Below are 15,329 nucleotides of genomic sequence, written 5' to 3'. Positions count from 1 at the left end.
GTATTTTAATAGCTTATAAGCTGAGAGTGAACGTTGTTAGTGCTGCTACAGTTACAAAGGAACAGTGATCTTTGTTCAGTAATTTATCAGAAGGGTTCTTGAAATACTTTTTAATTTGGATTTATATCTTGCATTAACTTCCACAGCTGTAGATTGTGTGGAAATAGTATTGGGAAGCTGAAGTCAGTTGCAGAACTGGCCCTATGCTGCTTCTTTCCCAAAAGCTCTTTTCATTTAATCATCACATTCCTTGTATACTTCTGAGCACACATCTCATGGACTGTTATGTATATACCTGTCTAAATCCTCAGCTACTCGTATTTTTACCAAACAAGGTCTGGCATATTGTGTCTAGAGAATACGACTACTTTTAAAATGCACTTTTATTCTGATCAATGAATCAGAAAATGCAGTTTGTTTTGGTCAGAATCACCTTGAGGCTTCCTTCATCTTTGTGTTCCAGAGTGTTCATTCAAAAGATGGAAGAGGTTTGTTAAACTGACAACCCTGATAGCCCAGCCCAGGTGCTGAACACCAGGCAGGGACCTTTCCTGCTGAACTGTATATGAGATTTTAATAGTCAGGTTCATGCTTGTGAAGTCTGTTTTAAAAGTATTAGTAATAAGTCTGTCTTATAGTTGTTGTTAATCAGTAGGAATAACAGAAATAATCACTATTAGTGACATGTTGTCATACACATCCAAACCAAGTCCAGTAAGTACCACTTCACACAGTCAGCTTGTATCTTCATGTGCTGAACTGAACGGTGTGAGCAGTGCAAGCATTTGGAAGTGTCTTGGAAACTCAGTCATGGATTCAGCCCAGAGGCATGACTTCCATTAACAATGCTCAGAGTTTAATTTATTTGTGTATTTCTGCTTGCTGGGTTGCCTGGGCTGGGTTTGTGAATACACAAGAAAAGAGGGGGAATTGGGGGGGGGGGGAGGAGGTAAGAAAAGAGAGACAGGTGGAAGGTATTAAGGAGGAGATTCATCATGTGTGTAACTCTAACTGGTGTTTTTCTGTACAGTTTGGCATTAACAAAACTGGATATTCTTGATGTCCTTGATGAGATTAAAATTGGCGTTGCTTACAAACTGGGTGGAAAAAGAATTCCTTATTTTCCAGGTATGTAGTTAAATATCTATGTTAGTTTTTTTTTTCCTGCCTTCTAAGTCATACCTGTTGGGAAAGACTGTTTGCTTTTTAAAATCAGGCTGGTTTCTGACTTGCTAGACCTTCAGTGGAAATTTGTTGGACTGTGATACCAGTATAAAGGCTACTGTATCGGTCCACTAGCATTTTCCTGTCACATTGCATCTTTATGTATGATTACAGGAAGTTGAGAGCAAATAAAATCTTGTGTTAGGACCTCTCTGTCTTGTGCCATAATGTTATTTTTTTATTGACAAAACAAAGGGTCTGAAAGTCAGCAAGATTCAAGTTTATGACTGTGTATCATTGGTAATAGCCCTTAATGAAGTAAAGTAAAACCAAAATCAGTGCTTAAGCTGTGCAAAAGTGAGATGGATACAAGCAGAATAAAGCTGCTTATGGGTTACTATCATATACTGTCAGACTGATGAAACTCTGTTCCATGAAGGTAAAAATTTTTGAAAAAGTTGTGCCTTGTGTATGGGAGGACTTCTCTTGTTACATGCAAACATAACTAAAAATGGGAACTGTGGTAGACTTCAAATAATTTGTTTTCTTAAAAATATTGCTGTAGTCTCCTGACAATATAGGGTGCACCCTCAAATTTTTGATGAGAGGAATCTGGATTACTGGATCCTTTTGAATCAGAGTTATTTTCCTAAGTTAAAAAAAAATCAAAGTCAAGACTGAAAGACTGAAGCAACTAGCAGAAATACTGCTTCTTCATATGTCAGTTTATAAATGTTGTCAAATGACTTTGTTGGTCAAGAACCATGGGTGTGTTGGTTTTAGGTTGGAACAGCTAAAATCAACTGTGACAAAAATTGTTCTCTCACAGCTAATCAGGAGATACTACAGAAGGTGGAAGTGGAGTATGAAACAATGCCTGGGTGGAAGACTGACACAACTGGTGCACGGAAATGGGAAGACCTCCCACCCAAGGCCCAGAATTACATCCGCTGTGTGGAGAACCATGTTGGAGTGCCAGGTACATCTTCCTGTAGATGTACATCTGAGGACAATAGAGCAGATGGGAAGAATTCTGTAAAAATGCTCAATTTGTTAGTCTGGGAGTGGCTTGACTGGGAGATGTGTGGCAAATGGATAAAAGAGTGTTTAGCCTGTCATATAGGATTAGGTTCTTGGTGTGAAGGCAGAGCCTTGGTGGGTTTGGTGGCTAAAGGAGAACCACTGTAGTCACTTCAGTAGTACTCAGGGGCAATAAAAACTGTATTAGATCAAATATAGTATGGTATTCCAGGGGGCTGCTCACACTGGATAATGTTTTTAATTGCAGCCTTACATTTAACATTAATACAGCACGTGTGCATGACTATCTCCTGTCCACATCAAGAAATTTCAGTCTGGCAGACCTCTTGCTTCATCTGTGCAGGGATTTAGCTACACCTCACTCATGACAATGACAGTTAAACCTGGAAGAAATATGCTTGACCTTCTGTTAGGCCTTCCATCTGCAATGCTTTGTTTTCATGGCATTCATTGGTTCATGCTTTCAAACTTCAGGATATTGCACTTCTAGTCTGATAAGGCAGCAGGGGGGGAGTAATTTTTGACAGTAGAATTTCCTAGCATTAATTTGGTTTATAGCATTGTGTCAGCACAAAGTTGGCCAGTTTGTAGCAAACTGTGATGAAATATGAAAATTATTCCAAATAATTTATTGTAATGCTTGCTATCAGTAATACATGCTTGCTATCAGTAATACATGCTTGCTATCAGTAATACATGCTTGCTATCAGTAATACATGCTTGCTATCAGTAATACATGCTTGCTATCAGTAATACATGCTTGCTATCAGTAATACATGCTTGCTATCAGTAATACATGCTTGCTATCAGTAATACATGCTTGCTATCAGTAATACATGCTTGCTATCAGTAATACATGCTTGCTATCAGTAATACATGCTTGCTATCAGTAATACATGCTTGCTATCAGTAATACATGCTTGCTATCAGTAATACATGCTTGCTATCAGTAATACATGCTTGCTATCAGTAATACATGCTTGCTATCAGTAATACATGCTTGCTATCAGTAATACATGCTTGCTATCAGTAATACATGCTTGCTATCAGTAATACATGCTTGCTATCAGTAATACATGCTTGCTATCAGTAATACATGCTTGCTATCAGTAATACATGCTTGCTATCAGTAATACATGCTTGCTATCAGTAATACATGCTTGCTATCAGTAATACATGCTTGCTATCAGTAATACATGCTTGCTATCAGTAATACATGCTTGCTATCAGTAATACATGCTTGCTATCAGTAATACATGCTTGCTATCAGTAATACATGCTTGCTATCAGTAATACATGCGTTTTCTTCCCTAGTTAAATGGGTCGGAGTTGGAAAATCAAGAGAGTCGATGATCCAGCTATTCTAACCAAATGAAGAACTTCAGTGATGAGAAGCACAACTTAACGTTCATCTGTTCCTTACTGCTTCCTCTTTCAATGGAGATGCTATTTAAAACCAACACGTTTTTTCTAGGAACTGAATAGAAACAAAACATAAATTCTGTATTGTAACATTTTATTTATCTTTAATTTCTCAGTAAATTCAGTGTAAAATCTCCTTGGTGACCATCATAAAAAAAAGTGTTCTTAAAATAAGGAAATCTCTTTTTTCTATTTGAGGTATGTTACTATTTGAAAGCATTTGACATCCATATAGAGTAGTTTCTTCTTGCTGAAACCAGTATTAAGCCTTTTCCAGTAGTTAACTGGGTATCTTTAGAATTGTGAAGCTTGGATTTGTTCAACTTCAGTTGGCAGTAACAAGGCAGATGCTGAGTACTTAAATTTGTTAGATTATACAGATTTTAATTTTCTAAAATACCGTGAAGTTAAGTATTTTTGACTGCACAAAGCAAAGCAAACAGTTATCTATATTTTTTTATATAAAGATTTTCAATAGTCCATTAAAATGAACGGAGAGCTGCTAATGCATTTTTATCAGAGAGCCTATTCTAGTAACTGAGACAACACCTGTAGAAGGGGCCAAACTGGAGAAGGTTGACCTGCCTAATAGTTCTTTCAAATATCCTGGGTACTAACAGACCATCCCTATGGAGACTGTCAGATCTGCAGTCTTTAGCTGTGCGACAGAGCAGAAGTGAAGGTGGAAGGAAGAGTCTCCTTGGTGTGCAAAACACACACAGGGAAAGTGGAGCTGAGACAGTGAGCCCAAGGCATTTACTCTTGCTAATGCAGCAATTGTAATTTCCAAAGTTTTACTGTAGGTATCTCTTGAGGAAATTTGGACTTGCAGCTCTGTAAGGCACACTCACTTCCACTGCTCCTAGGTTTCCAAGAATAAATCGATGTGTGACTGCTGCAGTATTTACACCCCTCACACGTTTTGACCTTCCTCAGCAAAATGTAATGCCTATTTATAGAAGGGGATGACATGTGGCAGCCAGGGTCGGGACATGCAGAAGCCACGGAGAGGTCCCAGAATCTTCAAGGATACACTTGGACTTCTTTGTGGATCTTCTGATTTATAATGGCTGGACTTTAAGAGCTCTCAAAAAAAGGCCTACCTCTTGTAGAGGGAAAAGAATACATTAGAAAGAGAGTTAGGGAATAACTGTTGCATTTTCTGAGTAAATGTTCCTTTTTCTATGTATATCTGAGAGCTACAACAATACTTTTATATCATTTCTGGGGGCTGGGGAAAGGGTGTCACAACCTCAGTAATATCATGATGTGTGTTCTGAGATGGTAATTCCAAGCATTTAAAATTATGACATTCTTTGCATCGGAGATGGGGGGAAATCAGAAACCTTTCTGGAGTATCATGTCATACTCATCCCCATTGTCTTTTCTTGCTCAGTATTGCATAATGGCTCATCTTCAAACCCATTTATGTCAAGAAGCAATAACAGCAGTACCAGTACAAGCACTAAATTTAACTGTTTACGGGTGTATTGCTGCTTGTAGAGTAGAATTCTTACACCTTCCAGTGCAGTGCAGTCTAGTCATACCCCAGTTCATCACAGTCTGTAGCTTTATGCCACAATCAAATACTTAATCTCTTAAAACAACAAAGGAGAGTCCAAAACCATGAATCCTTCATTCAGCTACAACTCCTTTGACAAGTTACTTAATCTCCTTGCTACCACTCTGCAAACAGTAAAATGGCAATTAGGAATTCTGCCTCTTTTAAACTGGTTTTTGGAGGTTGGTGGGTTGAGCTCCACAGTCCTTGCTCTGACACTGATGAGGATGCTCTCCCCATATTATTTATGGATGTTATAACAAAAGAGCAATGAGATGTCTGACCTTATTTAATGTTTGCAAAGCACTTTCTGAAAGGTGCTTGGTAAGTGCTAATTATTACAAGCACTGTGAAACCTGCCTCATTTATACAAGGTCATTGAAGCATAAAGATGCTTGGAGGTACAGTAATTAGGTTCTGTTTTCACATGGTTTAACCCTGTGACATTTGGGTGATATAGACCTGTTCCTTTCCTGGCCTCATCTTCATCAGTGCATTGTGTTAGGAGGTTGCCCCTACAGCTGATTTAAGGTTTGGTTGATTTTTAGACAAAATCCACAAGCCACTTGGCGTGCTGAACAACAGGATTAAATGATCAACTTGAAATGAAGTATTTGGCATATTGAAAAAGTCAAGTTTTATAGATTGGTTTTCACAGGATTACATTCACTACTTCTTCCTAGTTTCCATTAAGTAATTTTTCCATTAAGTCTCCATTGGATCCACGTTTCCTGTCTTTGCATTCAAGGATTCATTAAAAACCCAGCAATGTTGTCAGTGAGCATGATGTAATAGGCAGTTATCCCATGACTTACTCTATTACCATAAAAATAATATACATTTCATTTCATAGCATGGATTTTTTTAAATGAAATTTCTCCTAATGAGCTTTTGTATGTGTTGTCAGTAAGTAAAATGTGGAGTTCAATTAAAAGTTCAGGCTTTTATCAAGAAGTCCTTTAATCCACAGAGTGACACAGTGCTAATAAGGATGTTTTTATGTAAATTTGCTTTCATTTTGGCTGTTTCCCTTGTGTATTATTTTGTAATGTTTGAAATTTCATTTTAATAACAATCACTGTGATGAATTTAATTTCCTCTTTCTCCCCGGCCAAATGCAATAATAATGACTAAAACTGGTTGATGCATCTTCCTGTTAGATATTTGGATGGAAGAATAAAGGTAAACATCTACCAAAATGGCATAATTTGTGGTAAAGATTATAGAATTTTTTTAAAAAAGTAGCAGTTACTGATTCACTCATGCACATAAGTGTATTTGACACATTTTTCTCACCCTTACCCTTACAATATGGGCCTTCATAGCCAGGTGTATGCTTCCTAACACACACAGCATAGGATTTTGAAGCTTTTGTAATTTTTAATTTGGCTATATATGGTCTTACAGTTCTAGCATAATGCACTTTATAAGAGGAAAGAAAACTAAGCATTTCCATAGTAATGTGCAAACTTATACCTTATGCTGATTTTTTTCAGATGAATTTTGGATCCACACCTGTTTATTTTGTCCTGAAAGATGTATTAAAACCAATTTAAAGTAACAGTGCTTGGTATCTATTTCTGTCTTTCACAATACACTTCATACAAAAAACTGGCTCAATATTTCATGGATTTTAAAAACTAACTAGCAGCAATACTGAGTGGATATTTTCTTTCAATCTATAGATACTCTGTGTTAGTTGACCTGAGTCAACAATGGTTTTATGACACAAAACAACCCCAAATTTTCTAACTAATGCAAACATGTTCTTGCCTTACCAGCTGGCTCAGAACAACTGACATGAACTCCTGTATCATTCTTTATCAAGAGCACTGTGCTAGAAAGAAAAGGTAGATAGTGGCTCAGATACATAATTACCACCTCCAAATCTTGAGTGGGCTTCAGACAAGTGCTGTTGGGCCTTCAGAAGCCTTTATAGAAATCACTCATTTTCTTGCCTGCTTCAGAAGGAGCCTGGAACAGCAGGAGAGTGACCTGTGTGGTAAGTGATGTCAAGTTAATGCACAATTCAGGGTGATGTCTGAGAGCTGGATGAGAACTGCTCTGCTAACTAATGATTCTTCATTCCCTTTGCATCAGTTTGTTTATGTATACACACACATATAAATTTGAGTGGTCTTTGGTAGCTGAAGCAGTTTCACCTAATTCCAGGTGACGTTCACAATGCCTGAGGCAAAAAATAAAAAAAAAGCCCCAAAACTGAGGGATTCTGTCCTTTCTGAAATCACCCACTGGGAAAGCAGACTGCTGTGTTGCTGGCTGCCTGTTGTCTGCCCTCTGGAGAGCTCAGTTTTAGGACTGGGAGGGAGGAAGCAGCCAGACAGCCTAGTAAAACATCTTGCCTCTGGAGAGTTGCAGTTAATTACTTCATTGTTCCTGGTTGCTTCTAGGAGTACCTCACATGGGGTCAAGCTCTAGCCCACTCCTTATTCCTTGTGGAAGTGTCCCAGCTTCCTTTACAGTAACATTTTGTATCCATCAAAGAGCTGTTTTCAAGTGCTGGTGTTTGCAAGAAGCATGAGCTGATGTCACCCTTGTAACCAGGCATCAGAAAGAAAGTTTCAGTACTGGCCACCTCATCTTTAGAAGTCCCTGTTTGTGGTACAGGCACTCATCAGGGAGCAGGACTTGTTGGCTACTAGTTTGAGTTTGTTAGTGCTGGTTTCATCTCTTTATCTGTGCTGCCAGTGACAGAGGGTGCCAGAGGTGTGGACCCTGCTTGACCATGGCAGTGCTACATGGGACTCACAGCGTGTGAGAACTGGTGGTGTACAACCTGCTTTGGGGAGGAAAGCACCAAGTTTCCCACCTCACTAAGTCACACGTCCAACACAAAGGAGCTTTAGTAAGGAACAGCCCCAGGTAGGGCTGGCTGAACCCTTACACATTGCTTAAATGTAAAGTAAAAAGTTTCCCTGGAGAGGTCAGCCATAGAGGGAGGTATTAAGTCTAAGTGGAAATGTCAAGATTTTTGCCTTTTAATCTCTTAGATACCTAGAGGAAATTAGTTGTTCTAAAATAGCTTCATGTGTTAATAGCTGCACACTTCTGGAGTAGAGACTGTGCATTAAGTATTTGCCCATCAGCCCTATGAGACTGCAAGGGGAAAAAACCAACAAAGCAGGAAAGATTTTCTTTAAGTACATATGTTCTATAACTTCCTTTAACATAGGAAAACTGGGCCAGCAGCTGCATTTTTCAGTGCCTGGAAACAGTAAGCATTTTAACAGTGCCTTATCAAAGACATGTCTTTGTCAGAAAAACACACCAACACTCATGTGTGAATGTTTTTGCAGCCTTGAGATAATGTACCCGTCCTCTGGCAGGCGTTCCCCTTCCCAAGTTTGAGTGCACCCACCAGAGTCTGCACTGCAGGCCTGTAAATAGCATCTCCAACAGCAGGGTTGGGTTTCAGGAGATGCCTTCACAGTGCTGATAAGTGGCAGAGCACTTCAGACGGTTTGGGTTGTGGTTGAAATCCTTAAAATACCCCGGGGTAGAAACACTGGAGATGTGTTTTGTAAAGACTGCCAAATGCAGCCAACTATCTGTGCCCTTACAGCAGAGGTGGCTTCATCTTCCCTTTATCAGGTAAAAAACTTTTCATGCCAACTGGGCCTGATTCCTGAAACATGTGGAGATGGTATTTGCTGCTGAGGTTTATGGAAGCCCAGCTGTAGATGGAGATGATTCTATACAAGGGGGTGCTGGAATCAACCTTTGGTGAGCCTGATGAAGTGACAGACTTGGTAAATACAGTTTATTACCAGTCACCCTCATAAAAAAAGGGTTCCATGGTGTTCTTTGCTTCCAAAGAGGAAACCCCCAGAGACAGACCTATTGTATTTAGAGTTGTTTCAGTTGGGATTCTTAAAGCAGTGCAATGCTCTGCCATGAGCAGAAACCTGTTCTTCGAGGAGTTCTGAATTCAGGAGTGGCTGACAACAAATGGCAACAGCCTTGACAAGCTTGAGGACTGGGCAACAGCAAGCTTGTGAAGCTCAGAAAGAAGTGCAGGGTTTTCTGTCTCAGTACAGACCAGGAAGCACCTGGCTGAGGAGCAGCTCTGCAAAAAAGGACCTGAGGTCCCTGGGTGAATATGAACCAATGATGCACTTGCATCTTGAGTAAAGCAAATGGTCTACTAGGCTATACTGGGGTGACATGGCCAGGTCAGGAAGGGAAGGTATTTCCCATTACTCATGCTGCTGAGTAGAACCACTGATTCACACTAAACATCCACTGGTATCTGTTGTAATGGTATATTTGTGTCTTTAGTAAATGGTTGAAGAAAAGGAGAATCAAGAAGTTGATGTGATATTCTTGTTTAAAGAATGTGCCTTGCCTCAGACAATCACAGAATGTGTTAGGTTGGAAGGGACCATTGAAGGTCATCTAGTCCAACTCCCTTGTAGTAAGCAGGGGCACCTTTACCAGATCATACCAGCAGTGGTTGCAGTGCAGAATGTGAACATCAGTACTACAACTTTACTGCTTCTTTAGCATCCTACAGTGAGAAAAATAGGCAGAGCAGTTTGAATTCTGAAATCTGCATTTCCTACTGCCATTTTTGTCTTTCAATTGTTCCAGCCGTCGAGGCTCTACCCTCATGGTGGCTTCATCCTGCTCTGCTCTGGCTGTTATTGCTACTCCACACTTCGCTTTACACTCTGGAGTAGTGTCAGCTTGGAAACTGGGTTCCTTATGGATGAAACTCAACAAGAGTTGCTGTCCAGTGGTGGCCAGACAGTAATCAGAGTTCAATCCATGGAGCTACACAAGAGCTGGGCAGAAGCAACCCTCTACCTACAGTGTGAATACTGGGTCCTGAGCACCAACTGCTTTACATACATGTGCCTGGAGGGCTGCACTGCTTGCTAATACAGACACAGCTTTTGAGCATCAACCATTCCATTTCTCCTTACACAGTTCTTTGTTCCCTTTATACTAATCTCTAACTAATAACCAATTATCCCCTGTATGATGCGATATCAAATGCTTAATGAAGGCCAAATGGATTAAAACCACTGCATTTCCTTTGACCATAGAATCAACTATTATTCATGATACTCAGGGGGTCATCTGTTTTTAAGCCCATTTGTCATTTTATCCCATTTTGCATTTACCTCAGTGTTTGTAGTGAGCCATCCCTTGAAAAAGCTGCTGAAGTCTTGCAAACTACTAAGTCCAGACTATTAACCCTCTGGCTATCAGCATAATTTTTTCACTGCCTCCTTTAAAAGTATTACATTTTCAGTTATCAAATAATACAATACCACTCAACTTGGAAGATTAGAAGCATCCCTTCCTGCCTTGCAATTGCAAAGATCCGTTCTCTCACAATTTTGGGCTGCGGTTTATATCTGTACCAACAGGGCTGTAACCCTGTCTGTGAGATAAAAATATAGCTGGAAAACCTTTACTGAGTAAGTTCACAAAAGGTTTTCTTTGCCATTCTGAAACAGCATTAAGTATCTATCTATAGCTTCTAAAGATGATTACTGGAGAAGGTAACTAAGAAATCAATCCCATTTCCTCAGCATTTGGTCCACTAAGTGGATATCAAGTATATACATTTTGCAGAGGAAATAAGGATATACCTACAGTGATTTCTACTTGCCTATACTGGGCACTGATATAAATACAGGGCTGGACAAAGAATAATCTCCAACTTCAGCAGAAGAATTGAAGTTCAAATAAAACAGCAGCAAACTCCTGTGCTGGGTGACGGACTCAGCTAAAGGAATGGCAGGTGCCTGGGAAGAACACTGGAGGACTGTGAATTTTGAAGAGCTAGGAGGAATGCCAGGCCTCTCTGCTCCGTTATTCCGTCAATTGTTCAATGCCAGTATTACTATTTTATGTTTGCAGTGGTTTCAGGGGTGATGTGTTTGTTTACATCCTTGAGTTTAAGTAGTGATAAAGAATTGGTGTTAGAAAGCAAGGCAATACTGAACATCTCCAACCTGGAGATCTTCCAAATCTTGAAGACAGGAAGGATGCAACAAAAGAAAAGAGTATATGATTGTGCCATATCAGTATCTTCTCTGAAATTCTCATGCAGGTAGAAATAATAAATTGAAAGAAATAAGAAAGAAAAAAAGGATTCATGTATGTACATGGGGAAAGTATTGAGCATAAATGCAAAGAATAAGTGACAATGCATTTTAATATACATGAAAGAGGTCAGGTGGAAGAAATAAAAGTTAGCTAGTTAAGGCATTACAAATGGGATAAGACATTTTGTCTATGAGAAATTGATTCACACCAGACTACGTCATTACAATACCAGAGCTGATACTGATGGAAGCCTGAGCCCTACACAAAATGTATTGATGATTTCCATCCAGGGGAAATGCCAACAGCACAAAAAGTCTCGTTCTATAACTGGCATCCAGCACTATCACAGCAGAGAGCAAGGAGATAGAATGAGTGCCTTCAAGATCTCCCAGTGTAAACAGATCTCAATCGAAAAGGCTGTGCTAAGAAAAATCACACATGAGCCCTATTAATGGTCCCAGTAGCTGTGACATGTCATCCTGGCAGCATCTGGGGACTCACTTGGACTCTGTGAACCCTCTGTTTTCTGGACAGCGATCTTCTCTGTCCAGAATTGACAATACAGCCATGAATATTTAAAATAAACACACGCTGTGGGCTGCTGCTGGGGAATCATCAGTTAGACATGGTGAAGGCTAAGGGCCAGGTTCTTCACCAACATGTGCTGGCATCGTCCCTTTAAACCACACAGATGTACCTGGGTGACACAGCTGGATAAAGGCACAGTATACAAAGCTGTCTTGAAGCAAGGATTCATTTCCACCATGAAATAACAAAACCAGGGCTGGAGGCACCTACAGTATGGAGGGAGAAAGGTTTTGTCTTGCCCTTCCCACACCATGGGAAAGAGAGGATGTTTTGTACTGTGTGAGGCTAGTAAAGGCAGAGGTACCTGAAGCCTTGCCCAAGCAAATCCATGCAGAATAAAGAATAGCAGCATCTGAACACAGATTGAAAGCATTATTGAAAGCATTACTACCTAGTATTACATGAAACCACCAACTAGACAACCACCCAGTATTAAATGAACAACATTGTCACCCACAGAGGAAGGAATCAGAACACCGTGGCAGCACGTCAGGTCAGGAGCAGCAGTTATCCCTGTCAGAGCTCAATTTCCCTTTTTCTAGAAAGATTAAAATAATCTGGAAAGAAGCAAAATAAAAGGAAACAGTGTGCAGCAGAAATGAAGGTGCACAACTGGAAAGGCCACGAACAGCCATCAGAAAATAACCTTGAAGAAAGAAAGCAGCCCCTTTGCAAACCCTGCCTATTGCTATCAGCACAATAGCATCTTTGCAAAGGCAAAAACCAATTTGCAGCCTTCAGAGTGCCCTCTAGTGTAAGTGGGACCTTCCAGTGCTTCGATGGACTGAGCAGAAGTGTAACTCGTCGCTGGCTGAGGAGCAACACGCTGTGAAATTCAACCACACCGGGCTAATTTAAGAGCGAGTACCGGCCGCCGTGCCAGGACAGCAGAACCTTGGCTCAGCAGCCACATACTTCAAGGGCCAGCCCTTAATCCTGCACATCACTGGCTTATCGAGCGTCTTTCGATCTGCAAACCCACTCATCAAGATGAGGACACAACCCCTGTTGCTAACAAGTCACAGTTAGAGTGACACACGCTCGCAGACAGATGCTGTCTGAACTGTGCCTCGCCCTTCCATCCCGCTGTAAACATGTTGTTTGTCACTGCTACGCTACAAAGAGGGCACAGGAGAGCAGAAATGCCCCCAAGCCATTCCAGTAAAAGGAGGTTTAATCCAGGAAGGGTTTTATAAATCTTCAAACCCACATGGCAGAGCACAGGGAGAGGAGCACGGTGGGACTGAGCGCTCGGGGCACGGTGCTGTGCAGAGGATGTGTGTACATCCTGATGCTCTGGCTGGCTTCACACGGGCTGCACGCTGGCACACCACCAACTACATCAGCTGCTATAACACAGATTTTACTTCAAAGCGTTTCCAGAACATTCCTTTCACCATTTTACCATGAAAACATCAACAGAGGAACCAGACAGTTGGCCAAATTCCACTCTTTTATATCAGTACCAATAAAGAGGAATCATTAAGGAAACACCTTCTTTAAAGGGGTGTAGGAGAGGTACCTGCCTCTAGGCACTGTGTTTCAGTTTCTTTCTAAATGGGCTAATAATGAGAGAATAGAATAAATGGGGACTTTTTTTTACTGCAAGCACATGGAGGGGAGGGCTTTGGTATGAAGGGTAAAATATTTTTAAGGGCCTCCAATGCTTGTAGGAACCTACTGTTAGGCATTTGTAACAGTTTAAAAGCTAGTATTACCTACTGAATTGCTATTTATCTGCTCCCTGTTCTGAAAATGGAGCACTTGCTGTTACAGCAAATAGAGAGAAGCTGCTTGCAAAACCAGGTGCAGGCAGGAGAGAGTAAGACTGATGGAATATTTATATTCACAAAGCCACATCAGCCATCCTGATACATCCTAATACAGAAGGCAAAATTTTCTTCAATTGCTCTTCTCCAAATTTCTAAGTTCTTTTCCTTTTTCTTTTCCTGTCTGATTTTTTATTTTTGTCAACCTGTTTTTTTTTTTTTATTTATATCTTGGAGTAGTCAGAAGCATTGGCTGACAGACCAACATTTATCATCATTGTCTTACAGAAGGATCAAAACAAGAATTTTAGTATCTCTTGTCATTTCCTGGATTATTTAACATCTAACTCTACACATTTTTTAGGCAAAGTCTATTGAAATTCGGGTTTGAACATGATATATTTCATTAAACTGTTCTCAGCCAAAAGGGAATTTGATGGCAGCTTTTACAAAGGGATTGCTCTGATCCTGGGGACTGCATGTCAGTAAACTTGAGGAAGCTTCTGGCAATTTAGTGTATTTGTAAGTACTGGGAGGAAGGGAGAAGAGCAGCAAGGTATCAGTGTTTGCTGCATTCTTGTTAAAAGTCACATCTAAAAGCCCACTGGGGAGAGCTACAGTTGAGTATTTTTGAGGTTCTCACCATACCAAACAGGCAATAAATTGGTGATGTCAGTAAGCATGCAGTAACACACAGGGGAGATAAATAACCTCAGTTATGTAGAGTGATGGGTTCTGAATGATGAGCACTCAGGGGAGTGATGCTGGGAGCCATTTATGAATAATTCCCTGAAAGCATCAGTTTGGTACATGAGCAGAAATCAAAATGACAAATCAGGTGTTAGGAATTATTGGGAAAGGGACCAAGAAGAAAACATCTTTACATACACTGTCCAGATACATAGTGTGCCTGCAGCTGGTGCCCTGGCCACCCAGCTACAGGAGGAACCTTAGAGACTACAAAGGGTATGAAAAAGGACATTGGGGTTGGACTTGATGATCTCTTGAGGTCCCTTCCAACCCCTACAGTTCTGTGATCTGGCACTGTCTGTAGCCTGCAGCTTTGATACTTGGGGTGCACTCAGCACCCAGCCCCTGCTGCCCAGAGCAGAGGGGCTCATGGGGCACCTAGGGGGTCCCCTTCCTGCCTCCCAGACAGCCCAATCCCTTTCCCAGGGCACTGGGGTGTGAGGTGCATTGGATACACTGCAAAGGAGGGCTTCCATGGGACAATATATTTTGGCTTGAATAAAAGATGAAGATGATATGGCCAACATCCTTAAAGGCATGGATGTCACTCAGAGTCAGCAGGGAGTAGTTACTCATTATTTTTTATAAAACCAGATGTAAGAGACACCTAATGTCATGAACAGGTGGCAAACAAAGCAAACCAGAGGAAGCTTCTTTAAGAAGAAAAAGTTAGTATGTTGCTACATTGTAGAACTTGCTAGACCAAATAAGAAATTAAACATTGCCAGTTTGAGAAGAGCACAGGACAAATTAGTGAAGTGTGGGCCTACTGACAGCTATTAAACATGAAGGCCCAGGTGGAAACTAAGTTCAGAATATTTCTGAACACTAAACTGCTGGAAGCATTGAAGGTGAACTACAAACAGGGTCCTTCTGTGTTTGCCCTGACATTCTTGAGGCACCAGTAGGAATAGAATGAGAGACTTGGCAAGTCCAGTCCATTTTGCTTTTTA

General features: G+C 40.6%; 1 protein-coding gene across 1 annotated transcript in view; it reads left to right on the top strand.

The window, feature by feature from the left end:
• The window catches only part of ADSS1 (adenylosuccinate synthase 1), a 29,572-nt gene extending 22,821 nt beyond the window's left edge, over nt 1–6,751 (top strand). Inside the window, exons 11-13 of the mRNA XM_084270744.1 lie at nt 1,031–1,128; nt 1,994–2,143; nt 3,520–6,751. Of these exons, the coding sequence (XP_084126870.1) occupies nt 1,031–1,128; nt 1,994–2,143; nt 3,520–3,572 (301 nt within the window). The 3' untranslated portion in view covers nt 3,573–6,751. The remainder of the gene's footprint in view (nt 1–1,030; nt 1,129–1,993; nt 2,144–3,519) is intronic.
• Nucleotides 6,752–15,329: the final 8,578 nt, after the last annotated feature.

The sequence above is a fragment of the Gallinula chloropus genome (genome assembly GCF_964237585.1).
Source record: "Gallinula chloropus genome assembly, chromosome: 14".
Classification (NCBI taxonomy): Eukaryota; Metazoa; Chordata; class Aves; order Gruiformes; family Rallidae; genus Gallinula; species Gallinula chloropus.
Note: the sequence above shows the minus strand (reverse complement) of the source record. Positions and strands in the feature narration are given on the sequence as shown.